At 40.9% G+C, this 18,645-nt stretch overlaps 1 protein-coding gene across 2 annotated transcripts in view; it reads left to right on the top strand.

Moving 5' to 3' along the window:
* Positions 1-18,645, top strand: part of fasn (fatty acid synthase) — a 112,744-nt gene that overhangs the window by 23,108 nt on the left and 70,991 nt on the right. For both annotated transcript variants that reach the window (XM_073489331.1, XM_073489330.1), the window contains exons 11-21: positions 298-487; positions 2,115-2,209; positions 4,391-4,525; positions 4,876-5,079; positions 7,382-7,497; positions 7,675-7,850; positions 7,992-8,183; positions 8,335-8,415; positions 9,118-9,303; positions 15,556-15,735; positions 15,925-16,128. In XM_073489331.1, coding sequence (XP_073345432.1) covers positions 298-487; positions 2,115-2,209; positions 4,391-4,525; positions 4,876-5,079; positions 7,382-7,497; positions 7,675-7,850; positions 7,992-8,183; positions 8,335-8,415; positions 9,118-9,303; positions 15,556-15,735; positions 15,925-16,128 — 1,759 coding nt within the window. The remainder of the gene's footprint in view (positions 1-297; positions 488-2,114; positions 2,210-4,390; positions 4,526-4,875; positions 5,080-7,381; positions 7,498-7,674; positions 7,851-7,991; positions 8,184-8,334; positions 8,416-9,117; positions 9,304-15,555; positions 15,736-15,924; positions 16,129-18,645) is intronic.

The following is an 18,645-nucleotide window of genomic DNA, read 5'->3' as shown; positions in this document are numbered from 1 at the left end:
AAAATATGGATCTAGTGGGGAGCTCAGAGACGTACGTCCTCACATGGCACCTCTCAGACCGGAAGTCAAGCAGCAATTATTTTAATTCAAAGAGAGGGAGGGGGTGACATGCAGTGGAGCATAGCTCATAGTACATAGTGCATAGTTCAGTGCTGACTTTGCTTACTAATAAAATAAGTATAGAGCATACACAGCTGGTTACACATTTGATTTGAGCTGAGGTTATGATAAAACACAAAGAGGTCAAACAAAAATGGAAATAAGCCTATGTGTGTTCTGTGGCTCACCTTCTTACAGATAGCTGAGATCGATCTGCTCACGAAGCTGGGTCTGCAGCCTGATGGCATCATAGGGCACTCAGTGGGGGAGCTGGCCTGTGGCTACGCTGATGGTTCCCTTAGCCACAGTGAGGCCATCCTTGCTGCCTACTGGAGAGGCAGCTGCATCAAGGAGGCAAATCTCCCTCCTGGAGGAATGGCTGCAGTTGGTAAGAGAGAGCAGTGATTCATCACCATATCAAACAGCTGGTGTTCATGGAATAAGCACATTGTATTGAGAGAAGGAATTCATTGTGAAGTGTGCTTGTTTGGAATGAAAACCTTCAGAGTCTAAGTATGTAATTTCTATGTCTGTCATCCAGATGAGACGAGTGAAGTTCTTATCAGTGTGTGAAGGAGGGTTTAATAGTTTTAGATTTCTGTGTCCACAAAGGGTTTTAACAAGGATATACTGTTTCAGAGACATCACAGACATCTGAATCACTGAAAATGAAGATTATATCGGCCAGGCTAGCTTTTTTTTTTCTGGAGAGATATAGATTATTATTGTTTGTTTTTTTTATATAAACAAGCCAAGAATTTATTGTGTGTTTACTTTGTAAATCAGACATTTTTCCTTACCCCTTTACGTGGGATTATTCAAAATCAGCACCTCATTTTTGGTTTTCATCCCCTTTTCTCTTCACTTTCCTCATTGTCTGTAAACTGCAATGATAAATGTCTTCCTGCTACTCAAAACACAATTGTTAGATTGAAACTTAAAACCTGATTCATCTGATTATTTACTTATTTTCAGATTATAATCAAGATATGTTTCTGTTGAAGTCTGTAAACCACAAATAACATAATGATCCTTATCCTTAGAGGATCACTATTCACTATTAAATCATTTATTAAGGAGCTAAGTGGCCTTCATGCAGATTTTTAACTAGCAATAAGCCAAAATGCGTTTACTTTAGTAGCGAAAAGTTGTGTACTTGCCACACTTGGACACTATGTTTTGCTAACAATCCCGCAATTCAATGGGTTCCTAGATGTGTCTGTACACTTGCCAATTATATTGGGAAATGATTATACACAACACTAACTAAAATCTCAATGAGTCAACTACTGTGTGTCTGTTATTCAGGGATGGTGAATGTTAATTGTATTGTATGATTTTGAATTCCTTTCCAAAATCACTCCTTCATTTACTCAGACATCTCACATAAAATCTAACATAAATGTCTAAAATACCTCTTTCTCAGTGGTCAATTTGACTCATCAAACAAACAACATCATTAATTTTAATTCTGCTCTGAAAAAGGCCCATGAATCAGTTAATTTGGGAATTAAAAAGAAACGCATGCTCTGCACTCACAAGGCTATCAAGCAGATCATATGATAGGTACAAGATGATCAGACTTGACAGGGAAAAAAGAAAAGTTGGTGGTGACCACACATATCAGACAAATCTAAAATGTGAAGAAACCTACCTTGCTCTTAATAATGCAGCAGAGCCACATGCGGAATCTTGATAGCATATTGTCAGTAAAATAAAAACAATTAAAATGTGGTCTGTTTGATACCAATTTCCCCAATATTGTTACTGGTTGATAACAATAACAGAGGTCAGCAGAGCACAGGTCAGTGTGCAAGACAGACACAGTGCTTGATAGATCCCATTCTGTCATGTATCCTCTATTCGAGAGGACAAGAAATCCCAACATACCGATGTGCAAAACTATGACAGTTTTTCCAACTCTGATTTTACTCTGTTTGTAGTTTTTATTGTTTGTTTTCAGTTATTTAGTTTCTGTGCATGTTTTTCCTTTGTGCTTGCTGTCTGTGTTCCAGGGCTGACTTGGGAGGAATGCCTGACTCAGTGCCCTCAGGGAGTGGTCCCAGCCTGCCACAACGCTGAGGACACAGTAACAATCTCCGGTCCTCAGGTCAAACATTCTATGACACTATGGGCTCTATCTTACACTTAGCGCAAAGCGGAGTGCAGCGCAAGTGTAATTGCTAGTTTCAGACCAACACAGTTGTCATTTTCACAGCATCCACATTGTGTAAATAGCAAATGTACTTGTGCCCACCTGTGCGCCCCTTGGTCTTAAAGTGAGGTTTGTTTAGGTGCACAGATAGTGAATTGCTATCTTGAGGCGGTAGAAAGCACCAGCAACAACAAAAAGCTGATCTTAAGTCTGTATGTTCTCTGCTATTTAAAGAGCACATTATTCAGATAGTAAGATGCGCCTACATATGTGTGTTCACAACATGCATACGCTCTGATTTTATGATTTGAGAGGCTGCTTTCAGTTATTTTAAACATTTCCATGCATGCATTACTGTCACTGTAACAAATACCATGGCACATTTAATGAGCAAAACTAAAAACTCTACAAAGGAAACAGAATTAAACTTTTAGTTTCTAGAATAAATATGTTTAGACAGGATTCAAGGATTTAGGAAAGCTGCTTCACAACAAACTATTTTACTGTCTGAATCTGGACTGTGTGTGTGTGACCTTCTGATGTGTAGAAGAACACAGAACTATTAATTAACATGAAATACTAACCAATCCTGTTGGCGGGTCAGGAGATTTAAATAATCAATGAAGTTTTATCAGCTGTCCCTCTTGTGCAAATGCACAAATTATTGTAGAGATACACATATCGTTTCTGCTGCAGAAGGATCACTGCAGGTAGGCTCATGAATATTTTCCTCATTAAGGATGTACTTCACCCCTCTCATTCCACCCATTATTGATCAGGATGATACTTTTTCTGATTCGTCCTGCCTGATCCACGGACTGAGATTCGCATGCGTGCACACACAGAGGGACATGCAGCAGCGATCCTCCTCCTCAGTATCAGTGTATTTTTTCATATGCTGTCAAACAGATTTGTTGATGGGACAGATTATTGTGAAACCACATCCCTGTCCCTCACTAAAGACGAGTGCTGCTGTTAAATATACTATAGGTCCTGGCGCACCTGGCTCTAATAGGGAATGGGAGACAGTAGCTACTCGGAATTAGGGGTGGCCCATATCGCCCACCCCTACTCAGAATGCGTTCATTATTGTTCCACCCAAAACACACCCATGACTAATTCAGAGTCAAAAAACACCACCTTTGCGCGGTGCGCCTCACTTTGTGCCTAGATTATCCGCCGTTTAACTAGCAAAATGGACACGTCCGAAACACACTAGCCCCTTGTGCTTTAGACCATGTACTATAGAAAGTCTAAACAGGGCCCTGTGTCTTAGACAGCACTGTTAACACACAGATAACCTGAATTTTAGACTGTCCAACAACAAGGAACCTGATTTACACGAGAGAAGAGAAGGGAAGGGAAGGTAATGAGCAGGATTTTAATGTTACCAGTGCTTTTTTGTGAAAGAACACATCAGGGGGAGGAGAAGAGGGTGAAGAAGTGTCAGGTTGTACAAACATAGCAACTCTATTATCAAATGTAAACATGAGCCCCTTTCACGTATGAACTCTGGACAATATCCAGAGAATCGAATCAGATATTGTCCACATTTGCTTGTTCACACATGCAGCAAACAACAGGAGATTGTCAGATGTGTTCACACATCAAATTTCTCTGTAATGATGACTGTTTTGTCATTGATGTATCTGCAATACTAACGAAAGAGTGGAAAGTAATATAAATGGAAGCAGAGAAGATTACAAAGCACCAACACCGTGCATGAAGATCCTACTGTAGAAAGAAAGCTGCAGCATTTTGGAACTGTATCCAGCAGCAGTGTGAATAGGCCATATGGAAGCACGAGAGACCGAGTGAGGAAATATTCTGGGCAGATGCATAACTAATAAGCAGTTTTAACGCTTGTTTGAGTACGTGTTACAGCTGACTAAACCAGTGCTTACACAGATAATTACATGTTGTCGACACACCAACTTGCTTGCTGCTAATTCACTCTTGACAATAATAAGTACAGTAAGTACAGACATTTGTGTTCACACATACAAGCTCCTCAGGATAAACTCTGGATAAACTCAGAGTTGCAGTGCATGTGTGAAATGGGCTATGATTACATTGACCTTTACCAGTCAATTTTTTCCCAGTGATGGGACTTGACAGATGTGTGTTTTTCATCAGGATGCAATTGGTAAATTTGTGTTGGAGCTGAAAGAGCAGGGAGTGTTTGCAAAAGAGGTGCGCAGCGCTGGTGTTGCTTTCCATTCCTACTACATGGCCTCCATTGCTCCAACCTTGCTGGCTGCTCTGAAGAAGGTATGTAGCTCTGATGTGTTTAAACCATATGCAACAGTGACCCCTGCTGTTAAAATTATACAATCCCACCTTGATTTGATGTAGTAATAGTCCAAATGAAAGGCACTACATTACATACATAATATTGGTAATTATTTAATGAAATTCTTCATCATCATCTCATCAGAGTCTAACTAAGTTTGGCCCCCTTTATATCTAGAATCTTCCTCTGTCTTCGCCGCACTCTGTCAGATCCATAGCAACATTATTATTACTATGTAAACCAAGTTATTAAATGCAGATCAGTTAAAATAATTTGTGGCATATGTTTGAATATTAATAGATGATTTAAAATGCCATCCTGCGTGCAGGTGATAAAGGAGCCACGGCAGCGTTCATCCCGTTGGGTGAGCACCAGTATCCCTCAGTCTGAATGGGACTCTCCACTGGCTCTGTACAGCTCGGCTGACTACCATGTCAACAACCTAGTGAGCCCTGTGCTGTTCCAGGAGGCTCTCAGTCTGGTGCCTGAAAACGCTGTGGTGGTGGAGATAGCACCTCATGCTTTACTGCAGGTATGCTCAGCAAGTTGCTGATGGACCATTCCATCAGAAAAGCAGGAGTTTTAGCACTTTATCAAACATCTCGTGACCATGACCCACCAGTGGTGACCCCCATAGACTCTCCATAAAACAAGCCTGTGTTGTGCTGCGAGACTCACCTCAGGTCTGTGCACGAAACCTGACAGAAAGGCGGATTTAGTTTAGGCTATCTCCAATGTCCCTGTTTATACTTTCTGATATCTGCTGTTTTTATTCTTTCATTGTGTTTGCTTTTAGCTGTTTCCGGAGTCATGTTAAGTTAGGCTGTTGATGAAAACATAACATTTCCTGATTTAGCTGCTTCATCATAAAAGCTTTGTAATAACTAAATAGAGGAGTTTTATTGTGAAGAATTTATAGGAAATTAAATGTGTTTGCCACCGTATTAGTAAAGCTTTGTTTGCAGCTTTTTTTGATAGGGCTGCCGAGAGGAAGAGTGTTTACAGCCACTCCTGTGACCAGTACACAAGACAGGCACGTCCCTAGAGACAAACCTTTAAGCAGGTAGCCTTATTGTAATGGAAATGCAAATCCCTGCCATGCTGGGCTGATGTGCTGAGTCAAACTGAGTAGAGCCAGGCCAGCAAATGTAATGGAAAAACACCATGTGTGCATTTAATGAATTAATGTGGATTGTGTGTGCTAGACTTTTGACACGCATACGTGCTGCATCAGCAGTGATGCAAACATCATTATTTGAGTCCTTGACTGGCTTCTCAGAGATTTATTAATGGATCCTATTGTTAAATTGGTTTTAGGATGAAAAAACTGTCCTTTTAATACACTCATTTACTTAAATTAGCAACTGGAGGTGGGACAAAAAGGACGGTGAACTGTGTGCACTGCATGACAGTGTCCATTGGGAAAGGCAAAAAAATGTAGTTGATTATTATGGCATTTAACGTTATACTTAAACAACAAACTAAAAATTGTATATTTTCACATTTTATATGTTAAATTGAAAACAATAAGTTTGATTACTGTAAATTTCAATCTTGGTGGATGGTGGGACACCCCCCTTTCACCCTCTATTCACTAGTCGCTCCTGTCTGATAGATGTTAAAATATTACAGTTGGCTGTAGCTCAGGATGTAGAGTGGGTCATTCTCTGATGAGAGCGTTGGTGGTTTGATCCTCTGCTCTGGCTACATGTCGAAATTCAGCAAGATACTGTAAGATTAAAATTTAGCTCAATATTTATTTAGGGAATTTTGGCATTAATAAGAATTATTAACTAGCAAAATGGACATGTCCGAAACACACTAGCACGCATTAATTATTCGTCCACCGAGATAATTGCGTGGTCAACCTAATAATATCAATAAACCATTCTTTATGCAGTCAAGAATAGGCCTATCAATGCACAAATTGGGGAAAATGAACTTCAAATTCAGAGAACAGTGTAACAAAGGATTGCACAGATGTGCAGTGACTTAATATCAGTTCACAGAAAACCAACACACCGATCTGTGTACATATTACAGATTTGTTAAGCCTACTAAACTAATCACAAGGGACAAAACATAATAACACACTAGAACACTAACTAGCACAAACACAACACAGAACAATAAATGATTGGAAACCTGGAGTTTAAAAGGCGGCATGATGTTGAAGGCAAGGTGTTGAAAATGTTAGCATGGACAGAATTAGTTCCTGGCACCAACAAACAAGGAAATAAGACTTAAGTCTACAGATGGGTAGGAGGTTATGTTCCCTGGAAGCAATAACCATTGCCCACCCCCGTTCTGTGTCCTGGGGAGGTCAGAGCACACATGTTCTTGAATTTTACTCTTAAAATGAATCCTTAAATAACTGTAGCGTGTTACCAAATAACTTAGATGACTGATTATCTGAATGAATCAAATAATTATCTTAAATAATCAAACTACAGTTGTTGCTTGGCAAGAGGTGGCAAATGAACAAATATGTCCATTATCTGAGGAGTGTATGGACAATTAAAGTTTGAATTATTATCATTATTATTATTATTATTTTAGTAGTAGTAGTAGTAGCAGTATTACAATTTGAAGACCTTCTTTTTGTGAGAAGACGATGCACTTTCTTATGCACCCTCAAAAGGCCTGTCAAATATTTTTTTAGTTTTACCATAACAGTATCTTTTAATTAAGCATAGTCAATCACCATCTCTCCTCTCATAGAATATTGGCTTATGTTGATGCCGCGTCTGACAGACATCTTCTGGCCTGCTGACTAGAGCTACCATGGTTTAAAAAAATTTTGGGAGCCACTCTCATACATTTTTTCTGCACAGGCTATCCTGAAGCGTGGCTTGAAGCCCACATGTTCCATCCTCCCCTTGATGAAGAGAGGCCACACCAACAACCTTGAGTTCTTCCTCTCAAACATTGGCAAAATCTACATGAATGGGTCAGTAAATCTCACTCTATCTGCATTTACTGTGTATTGGTCTAGTTGCAGGAGGACCTTTTCTGGATGGTCTTTGCAGTGAAGCCTGCTGTTTACCTCTCAACTTTGAGTACTCTAGGTAGATTCAGGTTGCTAATAATTGATAATTAGCTTATTATTTTTAATGCACTTCTTTAGCATCAACGTGGATGCTAACAAGCTCTACCCAGCAGTGAAGTACCCTGTACCAGTTGGTACCCCTCTGATCTCCCCCTTGGTGCAGTGGGACCATGCCCAAACTTGGGATGTCCCCAAGGCAGAGGATTTTCCCTCTGGCTCAGGAGGATCTAATTCTGCCACTGTCTATAACATCGGTAAGGATGTAAATCTGGGTTGAAAAGCAGTTCCACCCTTGTGTGTCATAGCCTGTCAAACAAAAATAGTTAAACAGTGCTTTGCCATTGCATATGACCTCTTGGTGTGCTCTGTGTCCAAATCTTCTTGACCAACAACAGACATAAGCCCAGAGTCTACAGACTTTTACCTGATTGGACACTGCATCGATGGGCGTGTCCTCTACCCAGCGACGGGTTACCTGGTGCTGGCCTGGCGTACCTTGGTGAGAAATCTGGGGGTTGTCATGGAAAACACCCCTGTATCCTTTGAAGATGTCACCATCCATAGGGCCACCATCCTGCCTAAGACCGGTGAGTGAAGAGCAACAGGGGTTTGAGCACCGGGGTGGGGTGGCTAAACATCTTTGACTGTCATGGACTGAGGAGCTTAACTTCTAGTTCAACGTTCATCTGTTTTTGCCAATTTGTCTGTCTTCTCTTTTCAACTTTCTGTTCCTCTCAGGCTCTGTCCAGTTAGAGGTGCGTCTAATGCCTGCCACCAACAAGTTTGAGGTTTCAGAGAATGGGAACCTGGCAGTCAGTGGTATGTAGGTTTTGTACATATTCTGTTTGACAGTGCAAACACACCTGGCCATTTCTGGCCATTTTGGTGCCAGACAGGCCAGACATCCACTGACAACCCTGAGGGAATTGATCTTTATATCATAATTATTCATTACAATTATTTTAATTTAATAGTTTATTTTAAATTGAACTTAAATCAACTTCACTAACACTACTTCTGGTCGATGTCCTGTCGTCAGCATCTTATGATTTGTCTATTGGTACCCTAACAAGGACTAGAGTCTCTATGTGATTTGTCCTGGGCTTACTCATGAGGGATATAATATGGAACATAAGAAACCTGGATAACCCTGAATGATTCTAACATAATTTAAGTTTCTGGTCATCTGTGCAAGTGAGGTGGTGTTATTGTCAGTATCTGATTTTCAACTGTGGATGTCCTGACCACCTGTTATGATCCTGTCTTCATTTTAATTCTCATCTGTGCATTTAAGGCCTGCATTAAAATAGGTGATTACATCTAGCGATGTTTTAAAGTTGAGTCACTTTACATTAGGAACGTATAACCTGCAAGTTGTGTAATGTCCTATAGCATTGACATTAATCAACAACAGAGAAACTAAAATTGCTCCTTTGTAGCTCCACTTTTCATCAGTGAACATGTGAAAATCCTTTAGTCCTCCCACAAATCTCTGCCTCATGTTCTGCATGTGATTTTCAGGTAAGGTGAGCATTCTGGAGGATGCAGCTCTCGATTTGTTTCATCGTCAGATAAGTCATCAAGCTGGCCAAGACAACGGTGACCCCAAGATGAAGCTTACAGCAAATGACATCTACAAAGAGCTGCGACTGCGCGGCTATGACTATGGGAAGACTTTCCAAGGCATCTTAGAGTCCAACAATGCAGGTAACAGTAATGTTTGTTTGTGTTAGCCTTTTGACAGCTTTTTTAAAGTTTTTTTTTTCTACTGTTACATACTGAGGATTTGGAGCGAAAGGGGCAAGTGCAATATATCAGATTTTACAGGAGGGCAAAACAAATTTTGATCAAACTTGAATCAGCTGCTGTTACCATGTACTGAACACGTTATTTTATGTTTTTATTGATATCAGATTGCATCACAATGATGACAATATTTCTACAGTTTTATGTTGAAAAGTATTCATTAAACAGTTTAAAAAAAAAGTCCTTTTATCAATATACACTGCTCAAAAAAATTGGACGTGTGCAAGTGGACTTCAATTTCTTGAAGAAGTTTCACCTCTCATCCAAGAGGCTTCTTCAGTTCTAACTAACTGGAGGGGAGTTGCAGGCTTTTATACTCTGTGTTGGTGTGTCCTTACCAGTGTTGCCACAGTTACCTTGAAAAAGTAATCTAATTACTGATTAGTTACTTTACTGATTACTTGTTTTTAAAAGTAACTAAGTTAGATTACAAGTTACTTTCGAGTCTGCCGTGTTTAAGGGCAGCATTTCCTCTACAACATACCACCCGACCAACTTCTTCAACTCTGCCCCACTTGTTTTGCACTGAAGTCCAGCTTTTGTTGTTTGGGAGGTGGGGGACCTCCTGCAGAAGTCGAGGCCGTGGCTTTGCTCACAGCTCTCTGCTTAACACCACCTGGTGGGACTTGCTCTGTAAACTTAACTGTGCTGTGCTGCGACTCCAAATGTTTCTTCAAATTTGACGTTGTGAAGCTTGATAGTACTTTGTCGCCAGCACAGTGTACAACGAACCTTAATATTCTCATCTTTAGCTGACACGAACTCAAAATAATGACTTTATTTCCAGCTCGAAAATGCTCATCTCTCACCTCCCTCCATTGTTGATGTGTTTGTGTTGCTGCGTGGTGTTACACTTGAGTTGTCCTCATGCTGAAAACGTGACTTGTCGCATACGTGACATCACTCCCCGAGACGCAAGAAGAAAGCAAAAATATATATTTTTACTAAGGAAAATGACAAAAATAATAGTAACGCATGGTGACTTGAATAAGTAATTTTAATCTGATTACTGGTTTGGAAATATTAACACGTTAGATTACTTAAAAAGTGGTCAGATTAGATTCTCCTTCAGATGTAAGTGGACAGCAGAGTAATGACCTGAGGAGTTGGCCCTCCTGTATTGTGCCATTCATTTATGGAGAGGTTGTTTTGTTTCCCCAATGTACAAATCTGTGCAGTCCTGGCTGCATTGAACAGCATAAACTACATTACTCTATGTTTATTATTCTGACGACCCCCAGCTTGTGCTCCAGTGGGTGATGAGAGTCAAACAGCAAGTACTGATTTATGTGTTTGGTTTTCTTAACACTTCAATATTGAGGCTACTGTTTTCTTCAGTGTGTGTACTGCACAGTCCAAGAAGTGCAGACTACCTTCTCTGACATCTTCCCGTGTGAACTTGATGTTATTGTCCACGGCATTTATATGTGCTGTGAAGGCTTCCACTTCCCTTGTTCCCTTGTTGACCCAGGTGTCATCCACATACCTGAACCAGTGGCTAGGAGCAGTTCCTGTTAAGGTAATCAAGGCTCTGCTCTCAACTTCTTCCACGTAGAGGTTGGCCACTATTAGGGACACCGGTGAGCCCCATGGCACAGCCGTGCTTCTGTCTTTAGAAACATTCACTGTCCTGGAAGTAGGTGGTCGTCAGACAGGGGTCAACTAAGGCACAATTGTTGCAAATCAGAGTGACATCATCCAGCATGACCGGTTGTGTAGTGGGTCACTGATGGTCTGGGGAGGCATATTCCTTGGAGGGGCACACAGACTTCCATGTCACAGCCAACGGAACCCTGACTGATGTTATGTATTGGGTTGAAATCCTCAGAGGGATTGTCAGACCTTACTCTGGTGCAGTGAGCCCTGGGTTTCTTCTGGTGCAGGACAATGCCCGACCTCATGTGGCCAGAGTGTGTGGGCAGTTCCTGGATGATGAAGACATTGATGCTATTGACTGGCCCTCTCCTTCCCCTGACCTAAATCCAATTGAGCACATATGGAACGTTATGTATCGGTGCATCTGATGCCGCAAATACTGCCAAAGACTGTTCGGAAGCCACTGTTGCGTCATTTTGTTCTCAACAAATTATGCAATGTACATCAGTAAAGATTTTTGCCCTGAATAATTAATTCATCAAAATCTGATGTATGATTAAAGTGTTCCCTTAATTTTTTTTGAGCAGAATATGGGCTTATGTGAGTAAAAAGTTATAAACCACATTCTTTTGTTTAAAATGTATCAGTTAAAGTTTTATCAACACTAACACAGAAGACACATAAGCTTAAAAAGTAGAATTTTCAAAAAAAAAATTGTTATATGAAAGGTAACTAGTAATTAAAGCTGTCAAACAAATGTAGTGGAGTAAATGGTAAAATATTTGCCTTTGAGATGCAGTGAATTTGTACTTAAGTACAATTGCTTGTACTGTAATGTACTGTGCTTGTACATGTAAGTGTAATTAGTTACATTCGACCTCTGGTTACTGGTTAACTGTTAAATAAATCGTGTTTGTTTATACCTCATTCTCTTCTGTATAGCTCTACTTATTTTTTTCCCCATCAGAGAGGGGGGGGAGTGGGAGAGAGGTGAGAGAGTTCAGCTTCCTGACAGCCTGGTGGATGAAGCTGTTTGTGAGTCTGGTGGAGTGGGCACGGAGGCTCCGATATCTTCTCCCAGAGGGCAGGAGGCTGAACAGACTGTGTGCGGGGTGGCTGGCGTCGCTCACAATTATGGTCACTTTGCGGCTGAGGCGGGTGGTGTATGTGTCTTGCAGGGAGGGGAGTGGGGCGCCAATGATCTTTCCAGCTGTGTTCACTATGCACTGCAGGGCTTTCCTGTTGTAGTCAGTGCAGCTCCAGCCCCACACAGTGATACAGCTAGACAGGATGCTCTCAATGGTGCCCCGGTAGAATGTGCGCATGATGGGTGGAGGAGCTCTCACTCGCTTGAGTTTGCGGAGGAAGTAGAGGTGCCGCTGTGCTTTCTTCACAAGTGATGCAGTGTTGGTGGTCCAGGAGAGGTCCTCACTGATTTGCACCCCCAGGAATTTGGTGCTGCTCACTCTCTCCACAGCAGCACCATTGATGGTCAGTGGTGGGTGTTGGGTGTGGCCTCTCCAGTAGTCAACAACAATCTCCTTGGTCTTACTGACATTCAGCAGGAGGTTGTGAATTTTGTGTTTAAACTTAAAAAGATTAAGCTTTCTTGAATCTTTTCTGCAGTAGTGAAATGTAGTGGAATGATTTGACACACGAGTGGCCTGATTGCCATAAAGTCTTTGCAAACTCGAATCTTCTGTCTTTACTGAGCTGATAAAATGTGTTCTGTTGCCTTGAGATTCCCTAGTATTATACCTCTTCTTTTTTGTTCTGAATACATTGTTAATGATAAAGTCTTTTTAGTCCTGGCTAAATCTCCCATTGACCAAAAATGGTCAGATATTTTCTACCTGTCTGACCAGGGAAATTCTAATTGCTTTGTTCTGACAAGAGGCGCAGTTCTTCTCCTTTACGCTTTTTGTAGGCACATGGACATTTAACGTCTATGCATAACTTATGCATTACTGATTTGTTTTTTCTCCAGTTCTCTGGTTCTCTTTTTCTTTTTCTTCCTCTTTGCAACTCATTGCCACTGAGTTCTTCCACATTCTTGGAGACATCCCCCATTAGCACTGGTTCTAGCACAAGGATTATTTGTTTCTCTGTCTTACTCTCATCTTTTTCTGTTGTTTTTTTTTCTGATTTTGTTCTTTTTTGGGCTGCTCATTCTTGTTTCCTGGCTGCTCTGTCTCTTTTATATTGAGTTCTCACATCCTCCCTTCCTGGCTAATTTCTCTCCTTTTCTTAGGCTCTCTCTCTCGCTCATATACCGTATTCTCGTTATCTTCTCTTTCTTTTTTTTAATATTGAATTTTTATTGATCTTCCATTACTGAGAAAGTACATACACACAAAATTACCATCTCTGTGTAATGGCCTTTTTGCAGGCTGCCAACAAGATTTTCAACAAATATCTATTAACTATAAACACATTATCTCTTGTAAAATAACCAGTACAGTACAGTACTACACATGATTTAGGTATATCATAACCCAGAATCTTGACAGTAGACATGTATGCATATCCTTATCCAAAACTGTACAATTTCAGGACAAAGCTAAAATACATGTATTGCCCCACATTTACTGTAACATGGTTGTGCTGTGTGACCTATGTACAGAGGCTCTGTACATGCTCCTCAGTACAGTGGCCCAGGGTTCGCGTCTGACCCCTGGCCCTTTGCTGTATGTCATCCCCCCTCTCTCTCATTCCATTTCCTGTCATCTCTCAAGCTGTCCTATCAGTAAAGTTATGAAAAGACCAAAAATGTGAAGATGTTGTAAAAATGTTCACATTAAGTTCTTTTTCCCATTTCTGCTTTATTATATTTCCTCTTCTCTCCATCAGGTGTTAATAGAATTATTAGAACCTTAATAGGGGTTTACAATTCAAAGAAATATAGAATATTTCAAAATTATATTTTTTATGTAAATTTATATTGTGTTTTATTTCTCTGTCAAAAAAACTCCTGTTTAATCTTTGTTATCTTTTCTTTAGCTATCCCTCCCTCGTTTTTTGGCTGTTCTTTCTTGCGGGCCTTAGTCAGATACCCTTGTAAATAATAAATGTATAATACAACTTGGTCCATACAAGCTATTATACAATTGTATAATAGCGGACGGTAATAATATTACCGTCCGCTAACAACCGAGACGATTTCATACAATCTCCTCTGCTTGTTTACGGCCGAGCAGTGGTTCATCGGCCGGTTAGAAGCGATAAAATCTCAATATCCTAATTCATTTTCTCAGTTCAGTGTCATGTTTTAAAAGAGTGCTGATATGACAAATCGTGAATCCTACGGCCAGTAAGCCCAACGTTGATAACTTCACGTTAGCCTCATATTTACATCGACGGTTAGCGTTAGCGTTAGCATTAGCGTTAGCGTTAGCTCATGTGCTAAACGGCCAAAGTAACACAAACTACACTGTTTTTTAAATACTTACAGTTCCAACATTGACAGTGGGTATGAATCCATCTTGTAAGGGACAATCTTGTCGCCAGTCCAGCGTCCAGTCCTGACCCTGGTTGCTGAAGCAGTCTGACGTGAAGTGACTGGCACAGACTTAACGCTTTTGCTCACTGAAGCTGGGACGTTTCCCTGATAAATAAAATGTAGCCGCTTCGCTCTGATATCCTCTTTGGTAGGGAGGCCATGTAGCGAAACAGGAGGATCCGTGCATCCGACGACAGAGCAGCAGTGCTCGGCTTTCGGGTTGTACATGGTAGCGGTCAGGCTGTCGGGTAGAAGTTAAGCGAGAACGAGAAAAATGGCGGATCCTCGTCCAGGTAGCTGGCCAAGTGTGGGAGGAGATAGCCAGCGCGAGGACTGGAGTATGCAAAAGACCGGATTGTGACGTCACAATCTGGTCGAAATCCAAACGGCTCGTTTAGAGACCCAATCCCTGACTCCAGTAATTTACGAAATATTGACTTAGTTGTCGAAAAATCATGCTTAAGGGGTGGGGAGGCACTCCGGATACGCAAATATACATACTAAAGCAAGGAAAAAGTGAGTTTTGCATAATATGTCCCCTTTAAAATACTAAAAGGCGTTTATGCTCTTCTTTAAGTTAATAAGTATGTATGATACATAGCATGTATGCATAGCTGGGTATCTATTTTTTATTTACCTAAAATTGACATAGAATATTAATTACTATGTGATAAGGCTTGATAGACTACTGAAAATTATGTGATCATTTTGCTAGCATGCTCAGGATGTCAGTATGCTTGAAATCAAGATTGTGTATTATATTTATCTATTTAATTTTTTATTTTTCATGTTTAACCATGCTTTCCTCTCAACCAAGTATTGTTTGCATGCTTTAACTATGATGCTTTGTTCAGTAGCACAAGGGGTGTAAGCTCACTTCCATCCTTTTCGAACTGACCAAAACACTGTTTTTACCATAACGCCTTTCAGTTTTCTTTTTATTACAATGTCTTGGTCATCATTTCAGTGGTATCCTTTTGTCACAGAAAGCTTTCATTTGATATGTAATACTTATAGTTTGCCAACTGGCCACTGTCATGTTGATTGGCTGTTTTTAGGTGACAGCGGGAAACTACAGTGGATAGGAAACTGGGTGACCTTTCTGGACACCATGCTGCAGATGTCGGTAGTCGGGCTGTCCGGTCGTAGTCTGCGATTGCCAACCAGGATCCGCTCAGTCTGTGTTGATCCAGCTGTTCATCTGGGGATGGTCTGCAGCTACACAGACGGAAAGCAAGGTGTGTGTAATCAATTTAATCAAAATTAATTTTCTATAATCCATATTCACACATGAATAGTCACAATCATGCTTTCTAGCTTATCATCTCATTACAGTTGTTCAATCTGAATAGAAACATGCTTACTTTCTGTAAGTCTGTATATGTGTACTCCACATTGAACCTTTCTCTTTCCTCCGATTCCTGTAGCCATGAATGTCCACATAAACCGTTGCTTTGACTCCATTGTTGCTGGGGGAGTCCAGATCTGCGGTCTGCATGCCACTGTGGCACCCCGTCGGCAGCAGCAGCAGAGTCCCCCCACTCTGGAGGAGTTTGTGTTTGTTCCATATGTGAAGACAGACTGCCTGTCGGCCAATGGGAAACTCTCAGAGCAGCTGAGGCTTTGCAAAGGTACAACAAATAAACCCTCTATCATCTTTGTGGCTGTGTCACTTAATTACTTCAGGGGACATCATTAATTATGGATCATATTTTAAACTAAAAAATAAATATTTAATGCAAAGCACATCTATTGACAGCTTAAAATTTAGTTTAAATGTAAGTAATGTAATAGTATTTAGTACATAAACATCTGTGAGTAAAGTACAAAATCAGAATCATGAACTAACCCTAACCTAAACCTAACCCTAACCCATGAAGTATGTGTACACAAACAAGGAATTTGACTCCGGTTAAGTTTGCTCTCAATATACAGGGAATAGTGTTTTAAACGTTAATTAAGAAATAAATTGAAAAATTAAGACTAATATGTACAAGGTGCAATTGTAAGGAGTGCAGAATTTTCAGCAGTATTTACCAAAAAAAAACAGTGTGCAGAGTTTTCAACAGTATTTGCATGTGTGCAAAGAGGCAGGGGTCAGGGGTTATTGCACAGTGGTATTTCTGACACTCTGACTGTTAAGTTTTCATCAGAGTGATAGCCTGACAAGGCTTGAACAGTTTGTGTCTGGGGTGTGAGGGACTGCCAATTTCCTGACCCTGGAACGGTAGTGTAAAAGTCCTGTATGGAGGGCAGGTCGACTCCAATTATTTTTCCTGCAGACCTGATTAGCCCTTTTCACGCAGAGGCTCGCCTTTTCTCTGCCTTTGTTTGTTCACACTGTACCAAGCAGTGCCAGCGTAAAAACCGCACCAGTGTGTCATTTCCGCGTTGCGGAACCAAAATAGGTGTGACGGTACACATGATGACATTGACATCCGTGTGTTTTTTTAAAAACTTTCCCGTTCAATGAGAACCTGTGAAAAAGTTCCAACAGAGGACTGTCCGAAGTTGGTGAATGCGACCAGAGGAGAAGGAGAGGGGTCGCAGAAAACCGAACAAATGAACAAAAACACAAAAGTAAGAGAGAGCAAAGTACCAAGGCAGCCATCCGTGGCGCCATCTTGATGATAAAATGTTAAAATACTTTTACTGTGGCCATGGTAGGTAAATAGAGCCAATAAAATGAAGCCAGATTGCTTTCATTGACTTAACAAGTGCAGCATCTATCCACTTAGATACAGTAGGTGGTGGTATGCACTTTGAAAGTTGATTTGTGATTTGCCTATAAACAAAGAGAAGAAGAGGAAGAACCAAAACTGCAGCATTGTGCTCATGGTGTCAAACTGCAGCACCTGGGTAGAGCCATACAGTGTAGACTAGAGAGTCAATTTGCAATACATTTTCCAAAAGGCTTCAGAGAGTAGGGGAAAAGATTACAAGTTTTAACACAACCACGACCAGATGCGTCGAGTACAAATGCTCAATGCTCCATGCAGGAAGCACAGATCCTATAAGTTAGATAAGCAGTATGTACCGACGACCTGTAACGTTACTGGCTTACACCGACAGAGAAGCTAATGTTAGCATTGGGCTAATACGAACTACAAAAGAAGCTAAGTTGGCTAACGTTACATATTACATGAAAATAACAAATCCCCCCAAAGCAAAACAAATAATTACCTGTCCAACAGAAAGACAGCAACCTCTGCTGCTTCTTAGACCCTTCAGCTCCCTCAGTTGTCTCCACCGTTCAAAAGCTGAACCGATGTTGACTCTGGTTTTCCCTCTGGTTTTATCCAAAGCCTTTTCGTTGCAGCCTTTTCTGCCTCTGGCTTTCTTTTCTTAGCCCGTTTAGTGGGGCGAGCTGTTACAAGTAACGCTAGAAGTACTACTTTTGGCTCCATTTTCTCTGCCACTGTTCTCTCCTGCTAACTCAGTATGGAGTGTGCTGAATATTTCCGGCCAAGGTGACACGTAGTGTTGTGACGTTCACGAACGAACTGATTCTTTTGAACGGCTCGTTAACATGAACGATGGGAACCGAGTCGCAGCTGGGAACCGTTCTTTTTTTTAATTTTTTTTTATCACTGTGTGTTTCACACAGATGCACACAAAAGCTCCTCCTTTGCTCCTCCCCTGAGTCGGACAGAGAATAGGAGGGAAAAAAAGCGGTCTTCATTAGGAGGAGGACAGTCAGTCTGTTGTGTGTCATGATAATCAATATTTCAGAATAATTCAAACTCAGATATTGGTAGGATATCTAATTTTGTATTATTTTGTTCCAAATCTCACCCCATCATACCTGCCAGTGATTATTTCTAAGATAAAATGAGTTACGACCAGGCTGGCTTCTTAAAACTTAATAAATATAAAAATCAGTCAAATGAGCCAGTTTTTTGAACGGGTCTACGAAGGGAACAGCTCACCAAGATCCGGCTCCCCTCAAAGAGCCATAAATCCCATCTCTAGTAACACGTGATGAGTACACGCAGGGAGGAGGGAGGGACAGAGGGGGGCGTGGGCAGGACGAGACATGAAGGCATCTGATTGGTTCTTTCCACTCAGACCGAGAGGCAGGGATTGGTCAGAGTTTTTACAGGCCTGCAGCTGCCACAGAGGTCTGATTTTTTTCGCTCCTTTTTCTG

This window comes from Pagrus major, chromosome 20 (genome assembly GCF_040436345.1).
Source record: "Pagrus major chromosome 20, Pma_NU_1.0".
Lineage (NCBI taxonomy): Eukaryota > Metazoa > Chordata > Actinopteri > Spariformes > Sparidae > Pagrus > Pagrus major.
Note: the sequence above shows the minus strand (reverse complement) of the source record. Positions and strands in the feature narration are given on the sequence as shown.